Raw genomic sequence first — 22,004 nt, forward strand, 5'->3', positions numbered from 1 at the left:
GAGAGAACCCCCCTCCATATCACTAAATTCACTATTGCCACCCCTCCAGTGTTTAAAAATCATGAGTCAGGCAATCCCCAAAATCAGGTAACTGGATGAAAAAGCCTGAGACTTAAAAAAACAATAACAACATACCAATAAATGCTTGGTTTCAGAGTAGCAGACCTGTTAGTCTGTATCCGCAAAAAGAACAGGAGTACTTGTGGCACCTTAGAGACTAATACATTTGTTAGTCTCTAAGGTGCCACAAGTACTCCTGTTCTTTTTGCCAATAAATGCTTGTGTCTCTTTAGTTACCCCTGTTTTTTTATCCTTCAGGGTTCCCAACTTTTTTCTCAGCTGCCATGAGGATCTTTTAAAAATGAAATGCCAGATTCTTTCTTAATAACATGACTCCAGGAGCTGGGGCTTTCAAAAAACAAACACACCAAATATCTCAAGAGCTGGCAACTAGCAGCGCTGTTACCCAGGTGGGAGATCGGACTCCGGCGCAGTCTCTGCCTAGCCGTGCATGAGACGCCAGGGCTGCTAGAGAAGGACGAGCGGGGCGCTCCGGGGAGGAGCTGGGAGATTTCCCGCAGCAGCGGTGCGGCCGCCCCGCCCGGGCAGAGGGTCCGGCACAACAAGGCGGCTGCCCGAGATGCTCCTACAGCGCCGGGCTCAGTCCGCGCTCTGCTCTTGCTGAGAACTAGGCTGCCGCTGCCCGGGTCCTAACAGCAGCGTAAAGCCGTTATTGATGCCAAAGGGCTTTAAAAATACACCCACGAGAAAGTCCCCACCTAACTCAAGCCTATTAGAAGCACCAACGATATCAGCGGTGAGGTGGTTTTTTTTTCTCGTTTCTCAAGAACAAGCGGTGGTTCTATTTGGGCGCCAGCCGCTCTATTGTCCTGGCATGGCCTGTGCGCGAGCGAGCCGCCGCGGGAGGGCGGGGCGGGTAGAACCCAGGTTTCCCCTTCCCCGGCTGCAGGAGCCCGGTCCCCGCTGCCGCAGCCCCGCGGCACCTGTCACTCCGCAGCCTGCCAGGGCTCGGGCGCGGAGCTCGGTGCGAACGGCCCGGGGCCTGCCCGCAGGGGGAATGAATGAGCCCGGCCCTGGGGGGCTGCCTTGCCTTCCTCGCCCCCGCAGCCCCTAGCCTGGCAACGGATTGGGTTGCTGCTGGGAAAGACGTTCCTCCTCCCACGGCAGCAGTCCGGAGCGGGGCAGGCAGAGGATGGGGCCCCCGGTTGTCCTTCGGCAGGTGAGTGGCTGCAGAGTGCCCAGCTGCGCACGTCTATCCGAGCGGGTGACACCTACAACTGGCTGCGCTTCGCTGGTCGGGGACATTAGCAGACATTCAGAGCGATTCGGGATTCGGCCACGAAAGGCGATTGTTGGCCGGGGTTAGTAACTATGGTAAAGAAAACTGGCAAAGCAGCCATCGGCCAGTCCCCTTAACCCAAGCGTATATTGAGATTAGATCAAATTAGTCCCCCCACCCCAGCCCCCAGAGCCAGGTTGTGTGTGAAATTCTAATCAGCTGGGGAAGAGGCGAGTCAAAGCATCACTGGCTGTGACACACACTCTCTGGAATGCGGCAGCCTTGGACAGGGCTGGATTAATTTTTTGTGGGCCCAGCGCCAAACGTATTTGTGGGCCTCCATGGGACAAGGTGCAAGGGGGCGGGTTGGTCAGTCTCCAGAGTGAGGGGCAGGCTGGGGGCAATGAGGCACAGCGCGGTGGGAGCAGCCCTGCTCTGCGCTGCCCAGCAGGAGGGCACTGTTTACAAACCTGCAACTACCAGATGCACACTCGCCTGCCCACCCCTGTGCTGCCAGCATGCCCCTTCCCCTTGAGAGCAGGCCCACACTGCTCCTGTGCCCCACCCTTATGCCCAGTGCCCCCTCGCCCAGAGATCTCCACCACAGATCTCTATGCCCAGCCCCACCACAACTGCACAGCACCCTGCACACCACATCGCTTGCCCAGCACCCCCTACCCGTAGACCTCCCCACTGCCCACCATCTTCCCCACAGTCCCACCATCACAGCTGCACAGCACCCCATATTCCAGAGGGGATTCTGCACCAAAAAATTAAAAATTCTGCAAATTTTATTTGTCAATAAATAAATGTGGAGGCTCCAACATGGCAGTGGGGTGCACAGGCCACTGGTTGCATGGAGGTGGGAGATTACCCTGCAGCCTCCCCCCACCCCGGGACAGGGACTTGGCAGTGAGGCTGCACCCGACCCTGACACAGTGCAAGTGCCAGGGCTTCCCCAGAAACACCCTGGGGCCGTGCCCCCCTGTCCCAGGCACACCAGGTGTAGGTGAGCAGGCTCAGCCCGGCAGCAGGATCCAAGTGCAGAGGGACTTAGTGTGGGGGGATCCAGGTGGGGGTAAGAGAGTTCTCTGTGGGGCAATCTGGGTGCGGGTGGCTCAGTGGGAGATCTGGATCCACAGAAGCTCATTGAGAGGTTCCAGGTGCAGGGGCAATGGGACTCTGCAGGGGATCCAGGTGAAGGTGTTTGGGGCTCAGCAGGGGGGTCTAGGTGCAGGGGAGGTGGTGTTCATTTGGGTGAGGGTCCAGGTGGTTGGGGCTCAGTGGAGAGTGTGTCTGGGGGGGCTCATCAGGGTGGTACAGATGCAGGGGAGGTGAGGCTTGTCAGGGTGAGGGTTCGATGGGCCTGTTTAACAGGGGAGCCCCAGCTTCTGCCAAGAGGATGCCGCATGCTGGACTACAGCTTCCCTCCTGCCCTCATTTCCTTTTCTTCCCATCCCATGCCCCTTCCCCACCGCTTCATCTCCTCCTCATCCCACCCCCTTCCTGCCCCTGCTTCCCCCATCCCCTTCTCTTCCCCATCCCATGCCCCCTTCCCCACTGCTCCATCTCCTCCTCATCCCACCCCCTTCCTTCCCCACTGCCTCTTTCCCCCTGCCCCCACTTCCTGTGCCCCCTTCTCTTCCCCATCCCATGCCACTTCCCCACCGCACCATCTCCTCCCCAGGCTTGGGAGGCCGGGGGGGGGGAACTGCCCCCCAGCACGAGCTGGCAGAGTGGAGTGGGTTGGGGCCGGATCTCTCCACTTCCTGCCACCCAGTGATTGCAGGGCGGGCCCGACCCTGCACTCACGGGGCTGTGGGAAGCGGAGTTACCCAGCCCAGCCCGCTCTGCTCTGCTTCCCTGGCTCCTGGAACCACCCCTCTGCACTCACCGACCGCGCGGCTGGAGGCTGGCAGAGCGTAGCGGGCTGGGGCCGGGTCACTTCACTTCCCACCGCCCAGTGAGAGCAGGGTGGGCCTGATCCCTGCTGCAGTCCCCCGGGATTCGTAGATCAGGAGAGGGGACTTGGGGGGGAAGGGGTGGGGTGGGGGTGAGGCGGAGCAGGGGTAGGGGAAGCTTTCCTGGCTGGCTCAGTCAGCTGGGTGATCAGGCTGGCCGGGGCCTCTTCTAACTCTGGGCCTGGCACCATGGTAAACCCGGTACTGGCCTTAGACCTGTTAAGTACTGAACACAGTTCTTTGTGACAGGTTTCAGAGGGGTAGCCGTGTTAGTCTGTATCATCAAAAACAATGAGGAGTCCTTGTGGCACCTTAGAGACTAACCAATTTATTTGGGCATAAGCTTTTGTGGGCTAAAACCCACTTCATCAGATGCATGGAGTGAAAAATACAGTAAGCAGTATGTGCATTTTACAGCACATGAAAAGGGGTGAATATCAAATTAGGCCTGAATAAAGACTGGGAATGGATGGGTCACTACAAAAAGTAATTTTCCCTCTGCTGATACTCACATCTTCTTGTCAACTGTTGAGAATAGGCCACTTCCACCTTAATTGAATTGGCCTCATTAGCACTGACCCCCCACTTGGTAAGGCAACTCTCATCTTTTCATGTGCTGTAAAATATATATACTGCTTACTGTATTTTTCACTCCATGCATCTGATGAAGTGGGTTCTAGCCCACGAAAGCTTATGCCCAAATAAATTTGTTAGTCTCTAAGGTGCCACAAGAACTCTTCGTTGTTTTTACAGTTCATTGTGTCCCTGTATGTTTCTTAGATATTGAACTAAAGAGCTGTATTACCCGCTGGACTGAATCCCTATCCATGGGTAGGGTTACAGCACAGAAACTATAAACAATTGCTTACAGTTATTGCATACAAAGGATGATTGTATCCATATAAACACAGTTCATATGGTGCAGTAACTAGCCCATGCATTTTAGGTGTTATAAAATGATATAAAATATATTACTTCTGTCATATATATTCCTTATACTCTGGAGTAATATTGCTTGCTTATGGATCATAATGATAGCATTTAGACTTGTGATAATTAGGATTATATATGACAGAAATAATATATTGCAATATGTAATATGTGTGTTAGGTGTTAAAATAGTGCACTCTGTTCTTGGCCTGAATTTTTCCCACCCTTTCATAGTGGTATGAACATAGCATCGAGAAAATAAACCAATCATTTGTGGCATCTGATTATGTGAGAAGCATGTAGATAATGTCCATGGTGCAGTATGCACATTGATTACTGGCCAGGTTAGTCTGGCCAGGGTTTGCATGTAGATGAAGGGGTAAACCCTCTCTATAATCCCTGCTTTGTTGACAGCTGCTCTGTTTATTTTGGAACAAGGGCATCAGTTGCTAGCAAGTGTCACAGGAGAGCTTGCTGCATGAATGAACCAGGAAGAATAAGAGCTGCTTCAGAGAGAGGATCCCAGCCGCGCTTTCTCCTCCTGCAGCTCTGAAGTGTGGGAGGGAGACACACATACAGAAAGAGAGAGAGACAAAAATCCCAGGTCTTGGGGAGATGAGAAGCAGAAGCAACTCTGGAGTCCGCTTGGATGGCTATGCCCGACTGGTTCAACAGACCATTTTATGTCACCAGGTGAGTGCAGAGTCAGCGCAGAGAAGAGTGGGACCCTTACACTCCTTCACCAACCCTGTTGGGCCTTTATTTTGAGGGAGTTTTTTCTCTCTTATTAATGTTTTTTTTTAATCTTACTCATTTTTTCAGTCGGCTCTGTGGGATTCCTGATATGAATTCAGCGGACTGGTTAATTGCTTAGTGGACATGACAGTACTGTTTGGGGCAGATCCAAGAGCAGCCCGTGCTTTTGGAGTATGTGTGTGGAGCTCATTATTGTATGGAGTGGAGTATGTTGGTTCAGCATGTTGCAATAGGGAGCAGAGTATGTTTGTACAATCTGTTATTCTAGGAAATAGAGTGTTTGTGGAGAGTTATGCTATGAAGTATTTCTTATAATGTGGTATGGTATGAGGTGGAGTTTATTGTACAAAGTAAGTGGAGTATTAGTTTAGGAAGAGAATAGAGAGAGGTGCACTGAGGCAGTGCTACAGATAAATATCCTGTACTGTGTTCATTCTATAATGTGGAAATTGGACATGCAGCATTCATAACCATAGAAAAATATTGTCCCTCTAAAGTAAATGGTGGCTTCTTTTCGTTTTGAGTGGGCATCAAGTAAAATTAGTCACTGTAACTTGACAAGGATACTTAGTAGCTGATTATATAAGACGTGAAAAAGCATGTCCATTGTATGTGGAAACCCAGTGAGTTCTTAACCACCAACAATGACGTTAAAATAACATTTATGTTCAATGGCTTGCCTTCACTCTCAGATATGTGAGCTTGCATCATTGTGTATCTTTTGAAACTGGTGAACGTAGGCATAATGGTGACTTCTCATCTCCCCAAGTATGTTTTGAAACTGGTGAAAGTAGGCATAATGGTGACTTTTCATATATCTTTAAAGTAAGAGTGAATCCGAAATAGAGCTGGTTCAGTTGCCAGCAAACATAATTTGTTTAGTACGTGTCTATTGCAATACACTTCATATCAGAATCTTTGGACTGATTCTCCTCTCAGTTACACTGAAAATCTACAATCACTATGTTAACTTTAGTGGAGTGACTTCAGATTTATATCGTACTGTAACTCAGATCAGACTCTGACCCCTTGTTGTGTGGCTTGGATACATAAATAGTAAAAGAATGACACTGTCAAGGCTGGTAGGCAAAAAATGTGACCTACTAGATATGTTTTCGCTCATGGACATGCATAAACACCTACCATAGTGTTCTCCATTTGCTCAGCTTGTCATTTTCATCCTTAAGAACAGACATAGGGTGCAGAAAAGTTACAGTGTCCTTGAGATGGTGTGGTTCAATTAAAATAGTTCAGCATATAAAGATGAGAGCAAGGAATTTTTTCCATGAGTCAGTTTCCAAATATACTTATTACTAAGCACTGAAAGAGGCTGCAAGGCAGTGGAGGAGGGTGTTACAGACCCAAACCCTGCTCCCGCTGAAGTCAATAGGAGTTTTGCCATTTTGTATATTTGTGAATTACTGTGCTTGGATAGTATTTGTTATAAGCAAAACAGAAATCTAATAAAAAGGAATGATATATTTAGTGTATACTGGGGTAGATTATTGGTTTTATTCCGATTTATACCAGCTGACCTATAATCTTCAAATCACACATTACATTTTTTGTGCAAAATATAAGTGAAGAACTTTCTTTCTTTTCTATGGAACTGTCAATATTAAGAAGAGTTTGATCTTTAAAAAGAAAAGCCAATTTCCCTTTAGACACTGATCATCTGATCAGAGGGAAAATTGTTATCAAAGCAGTGCTTGTACGCATGTGAACAGAGAAGTGCTGTAAAATGGGTGCCATTATTTCTTTACAGGCTTGAAAAGTACACTTTTCATAACAGCAGTACATTTAAAAAGAAAGTGGTGTTCACTTACCTAAGGGGATTCAGTGCTTTCTTTGAGAAACATGATGTTCAGGAATTAGTTTCTAGGATAAAAATCCAGTGCTAAGCATTTAGCATGCTAGGCATTTTGAAAAACAAGTGTCGTTGTTGTTGTTGTTGTTGTTGTTTTTGTTTTTATTTGCGTTCATATTACGCAAAGACAGGTCTCTTTTAAAAGCAAAATTAATTTAGAAAATATGTGTTCTGAACCAGGCCTAAATTCCAAATGCAGGCCATCATCCTGCCCAGAGGTGCACACAGGGGGACCCCCTGTGTCTGCATGGAGCCACATTGAAGTCAGAGCTCCTTGCAGGACTGGTGCCATAGTGAACATTCTATTTTCTACTAACATATATGACCCTCGTAGTGTATAGACATCTCTGTGATAGGTGCTTTAGAAATGCAGGTGAATAGATTAGATTTAAGTCCTTAATTTGAGTTAATATAATGGAGAAGGTGTAGCTATGATCATATATTAGTTAATGATGAGGAAAATCCAGTGGGGAAAATGTTCAATATGTCTCCTCCATGTGCAATATCATTATTCTTCTGACACAGTTATTTTATTTCTATAACAATTTTTATTTAAATATTATTGCACTATATTATGTATACCCTCCATAGCCCAAAGAACAGAAGAATAATGACTCAACTATTTTATTTCACTCATCGATTTAGGTTGGGTTTTTTCGCATTTTTTGTGTTTTATCCAATGTCAATATCCATTTTATGGACAAATTTTTAAGTTTTTCTTTTTAAAAAAAGTATTACATGGGGTACTTAAGGAGAAAAGAATATGTAGCTAAAATAGAAACTACTTCTGACTATCTTATTTTTTTATCAGCTGACATTTAGTGGTCCCAAAAATACATTACATTCAACTTCATACAGTCAAACCCAGCTGGAGTTTAGTGAAGGTCTGACTTTAATATCAGTGCTCTGCTAGATCAAAGCAGAGGTTATATAAGCCAATGTGTTCACTAAAATATGCTCTGAGTGCAACTCTGTTCTCAGTTATCTCAATTTAATTCGGTAGTAGCTCCAGTGTAGTAAATGAAATTACTCCATTTTTACACCAGTGACAGTGAGATCGGAATCTGATCTTTTTTTAGTAGATTCTTGTTTCCAGACAAACAGATGTAATGAAATGCAAATATATTAAATAGAAAGAGACACAGCACACACAATTAAGTAACAATTTAAGGCCTCAGTCTGGCAATCAGATCTCTGCAACAGAGCCTTCTGTCCTTGCAGAACCCCATTAACTTCAGCGAGGTACCTTGGCACATGGATTTGCTCATGCAGATCTCATTGGGAGGCCCCCATCCTACAAACTAAATTAAATTGTATAATCACATGGTGGGCCTAATGTTACAAGGTGCCCTGGCATTCTTTTGATATCCAGGGGAGTTGAGCATAGCCGGTACCTCATAGTTCACACTCAGTATCTTGCAGGGGTGGACTCTTTGTATACTAGCAGGGAGAAGCTGAAAAAAAAAATCCTAATTTTTAAGTGTAAGCATTTTATGAAGCAAACTTTTAAAAATATTAGTCAGTTAATGTTTCTTCCTGTGAATTGATGGTACCATAATACTACAGAATTACCTTTGTTCATGATGTTTCACAAAAGGCCTGATCCAATGTCCATTAAAATCCAGAGTGGACTTCACTTTTCGATCAAGTCCAGAGTGTCTAGGTTAAGTCCCTCTGATTCTAATGTAGAGGGGGAGAAGGGATTGCCTCCAGACCGGTGCTTCTCAAAGCCGGTCCGCCGCTTGTTCAGGAGGGCTGCGGGATGGGCGGCCAGCTCATCCCTCGGCCCGGGCCGCTTCCCGCAGCTCCCATTGGCCTGGAGCGGCAAACTGCGGCCAGTGGGAGCCGCAATTGGCCGAACCTGCGGATGTGGCAGGTAAACAAACTGGCCCGGACCGCCAGGGGCTTTCCCTGAACAAGCGGCGGCCCGACTTTGAGAAGCATTGATCTAGATCTTGTATGTTTTCTTAACATGGCACCTTTTAAAACTTTGAAAGCAGGCAGGTCCCTGGTGGTTGATGGGTCTCCCAGTGTCTTGTGTGAACACTGACATTTTTGGAGGAACAATCTTAGTGCCGTTTAGAATTTTCCATTGCACAACTGGTGCCAGGCCCAGAATGTAGCTGCTAGGGGGTTTGCTGTGCAATCTCTGCAGTGCTAGAATTACAGCTACATAGACTTTCTTTGTACTGCAAGTGAGGGATGAACAAAAAAAGTCTGTGCAAAATAGCTAGAAATATGAGATTTGCCTTTGAGGCTCACCCTTCTCCCTATTCTAATTAACTTAGACTGCAAGTGGCTTCTGCTGAATCATATTTTTTTTCTGTTCTGCTCTTGTTTTTTTCCAATTTGGAAATGTTTTGAGCAGTTAATCTCTGTTTGGGCATTTAAGTGACAGCTTTATGAATGGAATATTCCAAATAGCATCAGAGAGATTATTCGGCACTCATCCAATCTCTATTATTTGAACTATAAACTCTTTGGGACAGAGACCGTCTCCACAATGTAGATGTTTATACAGTCTGTGTGAGTATGCTGTGTGGCACTGATCCCTGATTTAGGCCACTGAATACTACTTTATTCTAATAATAAATGAAAAGACTGATTATACCAGTAATGTTTACCTGGCTGCCACCCATGTCTTCATTCAAATAATTCCTAAAAAGCCTACGAGAAGACAGGTGATGTTTCCTCCCCCACAAAACTACCTCTTCCCGGAAAATAAGGTTATATAAACATTTAACTGAACCAGCATATGCCAATAATGAGTCAGTGTCTGATTCTGTTATTTGTAACCCTTGTCCTTCTGCACACCAGCCTCAACCCCTGTTTGTTGCTCTCACTAGGGCTTGGTTCTGCACCACAGACATCAGTGGTGCAGGGTCAGGCTCTAAATACATGATAAGTTCTTTTGAGCTGGGGACCTTCTCTTTTTATTTGTTCTCAATATTGCTAGGTCAGTAGGTGGATTGTATGCTCTTGGAAGGGATGAGAACCACTCAGCTGTATGTCATAGCCTCTATGCTACTAGCAGTCAAAGGAGATTCTCCTTTACCTCAAGTTTTGGCAGTCTGGTGGGTAGATCAAGGTTGTATGCCACTGTGAATTTTTGAGTGTCCATTGTCTAAGTGCAGGTAAGAGTATGAAGTCTTGTGTCGCCCTGTGTTTCTTACATCATCATTTGGGGGAGGTATACCTCAGTGGTTTGAGCATTGGCCTGCTAAACCCAGGGTTGTGAGTTCAATCCTTGAAGGGGCCACTTAGGGATCTGGGGCAAAATCAGTACTTGGTCCTGCTAGTGAAGGCAGGGGCTGGACTCAATGACCTTTCAAGGTCCCTTCCAGTTCTAGGAGATGGGATATCTCCATTAATTATTATAATTATATGGAAAGTGCTGCTGCAGTTAAATAAGATGACTTTTCAGGTGAATAGTGTGTGCTCTTCTGGTTTTCTTTTCTTTACCGTTAGAATCCAGTTACTGGACTGCTTTCGGCCAGCACGGAGGAAAAGGATGCTTGGGTCCGGGACAATGTCTACAGCATTCTGGCTGTGTGGGGTCTGGGAATGGCTTATCGGAAGAATGCAGACCGGGATGAGGATAAGGCAAAAGCCTATGAACTTGAGCAGGTATGTCTAAATATCACATGTAGTAAATTTATTGTTTATCATCTCACAGTTTTTCTTTCATGTGATGCTGATTATTATTTTATGCTGTATTTATAATTCTCTTGTGGCCAGGATATACAAGGGTTTCCAGACACATAGAGTCTGGGCTGGTGCTGGCACTTTCCATCTGTTTCTCTTGGGTACTTATCTAGCCCATGTTACAATAGTATCTGAGCAGCTCACAATGTCTAAGGTGTTTGTCCTCACAACACCCCTGTGAGGTAGGGAAGTGCTGTTATCCCCATTGCACAGGTGGGGAACTAAGGCACAGAAAGACTAAGGGTCTCATGGGAAGTCTGTGGTGCAGCAGGAAATTGAACCTTGGTCTCCCAATTCCCAGGCTAGCACCCTAGCCACTGGACCATTCTTTCTCTCTAAACAATTTATAATCTAAGGTCCCAATCCTCCAAACACCCACATGGTTAACTCTAAGCAATCCCATTAAAGTCAGAATCAACGCACCTAAGCATTTGCATGATCAGGGTCTAAGAAGGCAAAACATGAGGGTGGCCATGGGGGGAGGAGACAATGTACAAGAAAAGCCATGAGGGTGATAATTGGCACATGTGTTGTTAGTTCTATTGTCTTAAAATTGTAGTATTAATGATTTTATTATTATTATTCATATGGGGAGGGTTGAGGTAAAGGGATGGCAAGAAGAGTGGCTTAATAGGAGCAAGGGGGTGGGGGGTGCAGGGTAGGAAGGGATGGAGATTACAGAGGGCTGGCAGAGCAGGACTAGCTGTGAAGGGACAGTGAGGGAGAGAAGCAGCATGAGGTTAGGGGAAGAGCCATAAAATTGATCCTTCCCACTTGGAGACCCTGTTCAGTTCTCCCACTCCATATAGTTGGGAGGATGGGTTTGTCCAGTGGGCATTTCTGTAGTGTCCTCTTGCAATTTTGGAGGCAATTGATGAATTTAATGCTTGACTTTAATCACCAACCCATGGTTGCCTTGGAAACCTACTATGGGAGAAATAGTCCAGACTCAATAATGTGTATTGTCTCTTTGTATTCTGAGGCCATGGCATAACTTCTCAAAATATTCTTGTTTCGGGTACAAAGATGTGCTTAATTACTGGATTTAGGGGAAAATCCTACTGTCACACTTGTCTGGGGTGGCTCACGACTGTGAGTGCCTACCTCAGGGCAGACACCCCAAACTGGTGTTGTATTCTGTAATTAGATTTCACCAAGCCAGTGACAAATGTGAACTCCTGGATCACTGTAACAGTCTTACCATGGAGTCACAGACAGTTCCCTGAGTCTCTCCAGCCTATCTTGCCACCCAGACAAACTGGACTTTGTGATAAAATGGATACTTGCACCAAAAATCACACCACATTTAAGTTGCTTCCCAAGAGACTAGTCACTTACCCCAGATCAATTGGTACTCTAGATCTTGCACCAAAGAAATGCTGGCAGCCAGTTCTATAATAAACTAACTAAAGGTTTATTAACTAAGAAAAGGAAATGAGTTATTGAGAGGTTAAAGCAGGTTAAATATATGCACTGGTGAATCACAGTTCATAATTCCAAATGTTGGCAGTGATGTAGTAAACTGCCAGTTTCACAATTTTGTAATAAACTGCCAGTTTCAGGGTACCCAGATTGTCTCTGGGGATCTCTGCTTTGCATCTGCTTCCCTGTAAGAGTCTAAACAGTCCAGAGATTCAGGATCTTTCCTTGAGTCCATACTTCTAGCGTCTTCTCACAAAAAACAAGCTTACAGTGTCACTACGCATGTGTACTTTTCCTTTGGTGACGAAGAGAGAGGAATGCATTTTGAGTCTTTGACCTCCGATCATCACACACAATGACCATTTGCTTTGAAATTAGCACTTTTCTGTTAAAGGTTTTCATTTGCATCCATCGAGGCATCTTTCTCCTTTGATGGGTTATTTAGTTGCAGGGGTGTACACAATCTTAATGTTTGCTATTACACTATAATGGGATACAGATAAGTGAAAACAATGCAAGTAACATCCCACTAGTTTTCATGAAGTTTAAACACCAAATACACTCTTATACATTTAACAGTGAGGTGAGAATATCATATTTTTTTTCAAGTGACCACATATTAGTTTCCCCAAAAAGCACATTAAGGTAAAAATCTAGAAAAGAAAACACACGTAAATATATTTCTTTAAAAGTATTTCAGGATATTCATGTTCACGCTCATGGCAGGCCAGTAGTAGAGACCCTGAGCCTTGTCTAATACTGGTAAGTGGACTGGTGACTTTAGACTTTAATTATTCTGTTTTATTCTTACAGAATGTTGTGAAACTGATGCGGGGACTTTTGCAATGTATGATGAGACAGGTAATCTAATAATCCAGGAGTATTTACTCAGTTGCAAGGTCAGATCTGGTGTTTTAACATCAATTTGTGCATGAAAGGGAGAGATTAATTGTGAGAATATGGTATCCCAGATTGAAGGAGTGATTGAAATTTCCAAGACCAGTGGTTCTCTGGAATCCTTTTTTTATTATAAAGAATGCATCCCTTTGGCACCTTCCTTAGCCTCATAGATTTGAAACAAATGGCAATACATGCTTTATTAAAATTTAAGCCACCGCTCATATAAGTGTATTGCATATGAGGAAATACATTTATGCCATGCATATCTGTGGACAAGTGCTTGTTATATTTACAAAGCATTTCATTTCAGAGCAGATATTTCTTTTCTTTTATCTGAGACTTCAATTGATTGATTTGTGGGTGTACATATGTGGGTGTAAGTATTTGAACCTGTGCAATTGCTAAGAGCAAAACTCTGCTCTGTTATACTTTTATGACTGGTCACACCTATGACAAATTGCATTTATATCATTTAAATAAATTGCACAGCTGTAACTAAGGCCTCAACTCAGCAAGGCACTTAAGCACATTCTTAAATGCTTTGCTGAATTGGAGCATATAAGAGTAAGATAACAAAAATCATATTATTTCCTATTCTTGGAGCATGTCCGTTCTTGACTGAAAAGCCTCTTGCAAAGTTTTTTTACTTTAAAATCCTGGGTGTTCTTTTTAGATGGATAAAGTAGAGAAGTTCAAATACACACAGAGTACCAAGGACTGCTTGCATGCCAAATATAATTCAGCCACTTGTGCCACAGTAGTAGGAGATGACCAGTGGGGACATCTACAAGTAGATGCAACTTCCCTTTACCTGCTCTTCCTAGCACAGATGACTGCCTCAGGTAAGCAGAAGATGTTTTAGCTGTGATTATTGGTGCAGATTTTTTTGTTAAGTTAAAATGTTGTAACTACCTTCCATCAGAACAACACAAATAAGTAATTAAAGTTTAATAATGTGAAAATCTGCCTTTCTTCTACAAAATGGAGTATACTAAAAAAATCACCAAACCATATACTTGGAAGAAGCAGCCCTTTGTTATCAGAACTCCATAACTATGTTCTGATTGCCCCCTCTTTCAAATACAAGAGAACAAGATGTGACTACCTATGGGTGTATGTTAGCATTGCTACTGATTGACCAGAGGGTTTTCTCCACTTCTCTATGTACAATGGGAGCACTGTCTCTGTTTTATTATCACAAGATCTTTTAAGTATAAAGAGCATTCTGGGCTGCCTCTTGGGTTTTGTGCATAATACTCTGCATAATGGTTTGAATGGGTTTCCCTGGCTCTACTTTTGCTTGGAACCTCATGTTGCCTTTTTCTTCATGGGGCACTCACAAATATCAGCACTTTCCTTTAAGTGCATTACCAGAGAGGATTTGCAGAGGAGTATCTTCCAAAATGAGATAGCAGTAGTATCATTTACCTAGCTGTGCAATGAAAGCAGTTATTGCTTAAACATTGTTCCTAATTAAATATTTAAATGCCCTTTGGCAAAATGCCAGAAAAAATAAGGCCGTGATTTACAGCAATCAACAGTGAGCCTCAAATCTGGTTATTGAGAGTAGGATTCCCAGCCTGAAATGTCCAAGCCAGTCTGAGTCCTGAAGGTACATGCCAGTAGGAAAGCAGATGAGCTATCACTCTGTATGGAGTTGTTTCAAAAATGAAAACTTTTCCCTCTAAATCTACCCTCCCCCCCGGCATGCGTAATATTGTAGAGGTGAAGAGGGGGCTGATACAGTGAGCTGTAACAGAATATCTATTTCCTTTTGGTGCCACACATATGGCTTCTTGATAACTGGCAGGAAAATCTCTCATACTCCTGGGATGGAATAAAATATGGTAGTTAGAATATGTGAAGAGGGAGTACTACATTTAAAAGTTCTTTGCACTTACAGGGATGTAGCGTCTCTGTGAAAAGAGATCTGGATCAGTTGAGACTCAGGAGTTTATTAAGAAAACAATCACTTGAAGGGCAGTTTCAGTAAAGCTGCTCATGGAGGTGCAAAGCACATAGCGTACCCTGGATCACATAAGTCCGTTGTGCCTGTGAAGGGTAGATGGTAGTTCCACTGCTGCCCTGCCAAGAGCTTAGGGTGGGCTCCATTTTGGATCAGTTGTTGAGCCTAATCATGTTCATTTAGTAACTCTTTGAATGCCAGCTGTCCTGACCATGGTTCCCTGCTCACTGGCATCATGTTGTTTGAGTGCTTTACAGATGCCACCCACCACGTGGTCCTCTGGTACCTTCTATCCTCAGGGCCCCTTGCAACTATCTTCCCCTGCAAAAGTGGGTGTCAAACCCGGTGTGTGAATGTGGCCCTGAGAGTTTTTGTATTTTGATGAGTCTTTGAAACAAAGAATATGTATTGGTGGCCTTTAAAGTGCTATCTCAACTGCAGCTATTATAGGGATCTTTCCACTGATTTCAGCAGGCATTGGTTGCTAGTGAATAAAATGAATATTTGGAACTCATTTTCTGTCAAACATTTCAATTTTTGTGTAGGAATGTAATTTTTTTGTTCCCTTTTTAATCAGGATTGCATATTGTATTCACCCTTGATGAAGTTGCCTTTATACAGAATCTTGTTTTTTACATAGAAGCTGCCTATAAAGTCGCTGTAAGTATTTCGTTTATATATAAACAATTTGAGTACTTCCTAGGAACTGACTGAACAGAATTTCTTATTTCTCTGCTGGGAAGGAATATATTCTGACTGAAGGGTGGGGCTGAAGCAGCAAATCTGATTATAAGATTTCATAGCTGATTTATACAGTAATTCAAACAACATTCCCATTGCTTGGAACTTGCTGCTCTGAATAAGCAGGAAAACAAGCCCAAGTGGGGACCTGAAATGATTAAAGTTTAAGGATAGGTTCTTTCAGAAGAACTTCTTCAACCCAAGTTCAGTCATTTAAAAGGTTCATTTACCACATATATAGCCTGAACTTGCTTGAGTTAAGAAAGGCTCTGAAGTCTGGATCTCACTCAGTGCACATGAATGAAATTACCTCATTAGAAAGAATTGCAGCTGTCTGAAATGATATCCAAATTTGTTTTGATAAACCATTTAACCTATCATATTGTTTAAAAGAGAAATATACAAGAACAAAGGTACCCAGACTGACCTTGAAGGAAGTGCAAGTTAATGGGCCAAACTGTGTTCTCCCATACACTCCTGAATGCCTAATGGGTCTGATTTACCACTCTGGAATAGCCCTTTTCTTCGTGTGTAGCACCACTGAAACCAGTGGGGGTCCATGGCCACTGTTCTCTGAAAGTAGAGATTTCTGTATCATATCAAAATTTGAAGTAAGATTTGGTTTTGTTTCTTGGTACTTATTGTCCCAATTTTGTCATTTAAAAAAAAAATCATTCTTTGTGGGGAAAAAAAGAAAAAAAAATTGCCAAGTTGTTTTTAAGGAGGGAGTAGTGATATGAAGGGATTGGGAGAAGGTATATAGGGTGGGAGTTGCCTTCTTTGCTTTGACTTTCCTCCGATATCAGGAAACTAGTACATGACTAAGGCCCCAATCCTGCTGAGATTTACTTGCATGAGATTTACTTGAAGCATGTAAGAGGTCCCATTGAATTCAAAGTTAAGCATGAGTAAGCCTTTGCAGGATCAAATCCTAACTCCATCAATAGATAGGTCCTTCCAATGGTGTTCTTGGATTGTGTTTTTTTAAACTCGGCTGTTTTTCCTTCTTTTTGTTTCAGGACTATGGAATATGGGAACGTGGTGATAAAACCAATCAGGGCATCCCTGAACTGAATGCAAGCTCTATAGGCATGGCCAAGGTGAGAATATTTTTACTGGTTTGTTCTTCATATGTAGAATTAGAACGGTGACTCTCTAACATGTTTGTTTGCCTCACTGTTTTGGTTCATCTGACCTTGTGGTTGCTAATTGATTACATCAGAATATGTATTTTAGTGGAGATCGCACATAAATCTCAATGTCATTTTAGTCCTTTTGTGCCTTAGTTCTAGTCTCTGAAGCCTGGATATGTCTCTTTCTGGAGGGGGCTACAAATCTTTCAGAGATATAGCTAGATGTACCAGCATAAAGTGCTTGCTCTCTCTTGGTATTAAGTATGCTGCTTCCATGGTGCTTTCAAGTCCGAAGGAAGTTCTGGAAAAGTAACCGAATGCTTGGTTAAGGAGTTAAATAAAAATAGTTTGGAGAGGAAATGAATAATAGAGGTATAAGTCAGGCATTGTGAATGCCTCTGTCTCACAGTGCAAGGACAAAGAGACATTCAGTGAAATTGAAAGGCAACAAACTTAAAACCGACAATCCACTTTTTTACACAGTGCCTAATTAATCTGTGGAACTCACTGCCTCAATAACTTGAGGCCAAGAGCCTAGTAGGTTTTCAAAATGGATTATAAGGAGCCCTATAAGTAGAGTTCAAAAAAAGGATTTATATGGATACTGAGACATCTGCAGACACATTAGATAGTAAGAGGGAGAATTCTGCATGCTCTCACTGTAGACCAACCAAATGTTGATGGGCGTTGGATTAAGCTTGCTCCATTATTGTCTTGTGCCTTCCTTTAAAAAATCTGTACTGACCACTGTCAGTACTGGAGAGAGCGCTGTGCAGTATATCCCTGCTGGGAGTGAGATATCTGGCTGATGTTGCACTGCAGGAGGAAAAATGCATGTTTGTTTTTAGCTGAACAATCTTCTGTGTTTGCATGTGTGGGGGAGCAAAGCAACCCGCTGCTAAACAAAAGGAAATTTGGTTTTCTTCATTCAATACATTTACTCTCTTTCACTACAAATACAAGAGGTAAGGAAGGGAAATGCAAAGTGGAGGATAACTATTCCCATGGCAGCAGTGCAGCATGGATCATGGTTTCTTGATGGGCTCTGTACATGCTTGCTCGCCTTTAAGTCTCCCCTGGGTCCAGCTGTAAATTCCCCTACAGGAAATTCTTGTCAGCAAACACTGACCTACTGATCTATACAGCAGACCAGTAGAGAGATGCTATTCATAGTTTCAGAGCTTGGCAATAACACTGCTGATATTAGCTTTGCAGGGTTTTATGTATCCGTGTCTCCAGAAAGAACAAGATAGAAAGGGTTATGTTCTCTACTTGTATGCTGCTTGTGTCAGAAATCAATTTGCACTGCAGTGAATACCTAGGGTGAAAACAGAAAAGGAGACCTAGTCACCTCTGGTGTAACTCTGTCAGCTCCTGGAGAGAGCTCTGTGAGAAGTACAGCTCTGCCGGCCTGGCTCCTGAGCTCCAGGCATCAGCTGTCTCTTTGTCCCTCCTCATTGCAGGTCCAAGATCCCCACCCCGGCGGAGTTACAGATTTCACAGTCCCTTTGGTATAGATCCATCTGTCCCCATCATCAATTTTGGAGTTGCTTCTGCAGCTCTCTCAGAGGAGCCCACCTCACTGGAAATATTCCTCCTCTCCCCTGTTCCTTCTTACGACTGTAGCAGCTGAACTAGAAGGATATGATAATCCTCCCTTGGACTGAAATAGCCTCGGTCTGTTGACCTTGAGGTGTGCGGTAAAGCCCATATTTTTGAATGGGCACTTCAGGAGCGGTGGGATGTGGGATTCTTTGAGAATTTGAGAAATGGGGAGATTGGCAATATTTTCTTGATTCAGTAGAGATGGGTTGATTGTTATGCACTGCATTTTTAACTGATGGAAAGTGGGAGTAGTCATCTTACGTTTGCTTAAATCTAAATACATAAATAGGACTCTTTTCTAAAAGAGTGAGGTCAGAAGTTCCCACGTTTTCTTATCAAGTGTGTAAGAGCCCAATCCACAAGTCATTGAAATCAATTGGCATCTTTCCGTTGTCTTGAATGGGCATTGGATCAGGCGGGAAGTGTACAAATCTGGATTGACATGTGTCTTTGTTTCTGAAGGCTGCCCTGGAAGCAATTGATGAACTAGACCTTTTTGGAGCCCATGGGGGGTCCAAGTCTGTGATTCACGTCCTTCCTGATGAAGTTGAACATTGCCAGGTAAAGAGCAGCCTTCAAGGTGTCTTTGCTATAAGGGAGCACAAACGAGCCAGTGACAAGCACCCTGCTTGTAGAAAATGTTGATTAAGCGAAACCAGAACTTTAGCATACAATTTCACACAATACACTGTGTATCCTATGTAGAGTAGGTTACCTGCCACCAATGAGTAACTTTGACCATTCCCGTTTAAATAGTTCTCATTCAATAAGTTCCCAACTTTTTTTGAACACTGGTTATGGGCTCTTTTTGCATCTGATATAATCCCTTGAATGAGGCTGATTGTTTGACGAATTTTGTTCTCTGTATTTTGCTCAGTCTATTCTATACTCCATGTTGCCAAGGGCATCCACGTCAAAGGAGATTGATGCTGGACTCTTGTCCATTATTTCTTACCCAGCTTTTGCAGTGGAAGATGTGAACGTTGTTAATGCAACCAAAAGTGAAATCCTCACCAAACTGCAAGTAAGAGTTCTTTTTTTTTTTTTTTCTTGGTCTGTTTGCTTGCGAGGAGAGGAGGTAATAAATTGAGTTGTCTTCTCCTGCCAGTTAGCTGAAAGATTGCAGGGCATGGTGGGTGTGAGTAGGAGGAAGACGTAGCTCTTCCCTCCCCAGAAGTAATATAAAATAAAAAAGAACTTCTATTATGCAATGTCAACTTTTTCAGGAATGTTATTTTTTCCCCACAGGGGCGTTATGGCTGCTCTCGCTTCCTTCGAGATGGATATAAAACACCAAGAGAGGTCCTACTTCTACCGATTTTCAGTAGTCATTTTGAAGATTTTTTTTTAACCCAAATTTATCAAAATTTCATGCCTGTTTTGTTAATTTTGTGCTACATAAAGTGATAGCCTGTATCATAGCTAAGATTCTGCATCGTCAGGAAGAGTACACAGTGTTATACAATCCAAAGATCAACACATCCACACTGATAATGAACCCTGGCCAAAGGAGATTAGATGATAGAAAAACAATTATTAACAACAGGAAAACATAATTTGCCATTCTAATATCAAAACCAAACATTTTTTTTTATAACTGGTTATGGTTCCTAAGGGGAGATAATAGCACACTCAAAACCACAACCAATAGGGAATAAAGATTAATTCCACATGCACACAGTCATCAAACAGTGGGCAGAGCAAAGGTGATTTTGATAAGATCTAGGTTTCTGGGATTGCATAGGGGTTTGGTTGAGTATGTGTGGGTACATATATGTGAGTAGAAAAGGTGATAAATGTAGGTGTGTGGCTTTATCCTGTATTTCCTTTGGTTTTAGAGGGGTTAGGTGTGACACATGTCTGTTCATATCATGTACAGAATATTAAATGAATATGATTTGATTTTTAGGATCCAAACAGGTTACACTATGATCCTGCTGAACTCAAACTGTTTGAGAATATAGAATGTGAGTGGCCAGTGTTCTGGACGTACTTCCTAATTGATGGAGTGTTTAATGGAGACAAAATTCAGGTAAGGAAGGAGCAAACTGCTTCAGTTAGGCTGGAATGGAGAAGCAGTATGGCTGTTACTGTGCTTGTTTGGACTGTCCGTTATTTTTCCTTGTTTCTGAGTAAATCCCCCTGGACTACTTTCCCCACTGGATCCCAGTGTTGACTGTTTTAGGGAAATTCCTTCCATAGTGCCTGACGAGATGGACTGTGCATGGGAGGTGCTGTGGGAAGCCAGAGGAAGGAATCCTCTCCCCCCACCATGGGCAGTGAAGCAGCAATGGAGCCATTCTGCGGCTTGCTTACAGTCACAAAAACCCCTGGAGATATTTTTCAGGGGCAATGTCAAGTGGATCTGCATAGCATGGATTCACCATCCACATCTGATGCCCCTTCCCTGTCAGAGTGAGCTCCTAGCAGTCTGACCTTTTTTCCCCAGTGCTGTGCTTGGCATCTGCAAATCTGATCTATTGTGTCTACAGGCCTCTGTGCCTTAGGATTGGCCCCTATGAAGAGCTTCTCTTCTGCTGATGGAATGAGTAGTTTAATTATCTTTCATTGTTGATTCAAGCACTCCCTCTCCAGGAGTGTCAAGTTGCCAGCCTTTTAATGATCACCATTTCAAGGAGGTGCTACAGGAAATTGTTAAATTATATAGCAACAAGTCACTCAGACCAGATTGTATCAATTCAAGAGTTTTGAAGAAACTCAAGAATTAAGAGGCTGAAGAACTAACACAAGTATGATTAAAATCACATACTGTACAGGTGGCTGAAAGGGGGCCAAATGTTGTACTCTCATTAAAAAAGGGCACTGGGGTGATGCTGGGAATCAGACCAGCAAGCCTCATTTCAGTACCTTGTACGTAAATGGAATGAAAGAATAGCTAGAGAAAGAATTATGAAACACCTAGATGGCTATAGTACAATAGAAAAACACCAGCACAGCTTCTTTAGAGGAAATGCAAAATTAACCTGTGGAATTTATTGCTGCAAGATATCACTGAGGCTAAAAGCTTAATAGGATTCAAAGTAGGACTAGACACATTTGAATACCAAGAGAATAGCCACTTACCCTTATGTTTCAGGACGTAAGCCAACCACTAACTTCTTGTGGTCAAGAAGCAACTTCCCCTGCAAGCAGGTTATTGTGTAATTATCCGTTACGGGGTTTCTTGTAGTGTCTTCTGATGTTGTCCGATCTTGGCAGGAAGACACTAGAGTAATGGATCACTGGCCTTATCCAGCATGGCGATATCTGTGTTACCAGAGCCCTAGTCATTTGAATATCTCTAAAGAAAGCTTTCCCTTGCTTTCAAAGATATTTTTTACTTGTGTTTTTATTTTCTTCTTATAGTCTTTTTATCCCCCAGGAATTGTAGAATTTTAGATGGGTTCTACTCCGATTCAGATTCCAGTTATGAATCTCGCCAAAGGATTCTGAGAAAGTCAAAAGCTGTACAATGTATACTTCTTTTGTTTTACTTATTTTTGAAAGTAAAAGCCAGTCAATAAACCAATGAAAAAGCTCCTTTTTTTCCTCTCTTCCCCACAACTTAATGGGGACACATCGTTAATTTAAAATGGGAAGTTCAACAAAACTAGTGAATAAAATCTCAAATCAAATGCATTTTGGATTATATAATCTTGGAAAACCTGATACAGCTGACACTGGAAGATGTCTGAAAGGCAAAATAGATTCCCTGAAT

The 22,004-nt window shown here is 43.2% G+C and overlaps 1 protein-coding gene across 6 annotated transcripts in view; it reads left to right on the forward strand.

Annotated features, from left to right (window-relative positions):
• The first annotated feature begins 330 nt into the window (after nt 1-330).
• PHKA2 (phosphorylase kinase regulatory subunit alpha 2) overlaps nt 331-22,004 on the forward strand; it is a 73,393-nt gene continuing 51,719 nt past the window's right edge. For 3 of the 6 annotated variants that reach the window (XM_054006681.1, XM_054006705.1, XM_054006717.1), the window contains exons 1-11: nt 946-1,240; nt 4,630-4,884; nt 10,283-10,441; nt 12,755-12,802; nt 13,515-13,683; nt 15,385-15,467; nt 16,568-16,648; nt 18,749-18,847; nt 19,164-19,310; nt 19,535-19,588; nt 20,196-20,318. In XM_054006681.1, coding sequence (XP_053862656.1) covers nt 4,807-4,884; nt 10,283-10,441; nt 12,755-12,802; nt 13,515-13,683; nt 15,385-15,467; nt 16,568-16,648; nt 18,749-18,847; nt 19,164-19,310; nt 19,535-19,588; nt 20,196-20,318 — 1,041 coding nt within the window. In that variant the 5' untranslated portion in view covers nt 946-1,240; nt 4,630-4,806. Of the gene's footprint in view, nt 818-945; nt 1,241-4,605; nt 4,885-10,282; nt 10,442-12,754; nt 12,803-13,514; nt 13,684-15,384; nt 15,468-16,567; nt 16,649-18,748; nt 18,848-19,163; nt 19,311-19,534; nt 19,589-20,195; nt 20,319-22,004 lie in introns of those variants that run through there. The other 3 variants (XM_054006690.1, XM_054006697.1, XM_054006709.1) reach the window with 3 other exon arrangements.

The sequence above is a fragment of the Malaclemys terrapin genome, chromosome 1 (assembly GCF_027887155.1).
Source record: "Malaclemys terrapin pileata isolate rMalTer1 chromosome 1, rMalTer1.hap1, whole genome shotgun sequence".
Lineage (NCBI taxonomy): Eukaryota > Metazoa > Chordata > Testudines > Emydidae > Malaclemys > Malaclemys terrapin.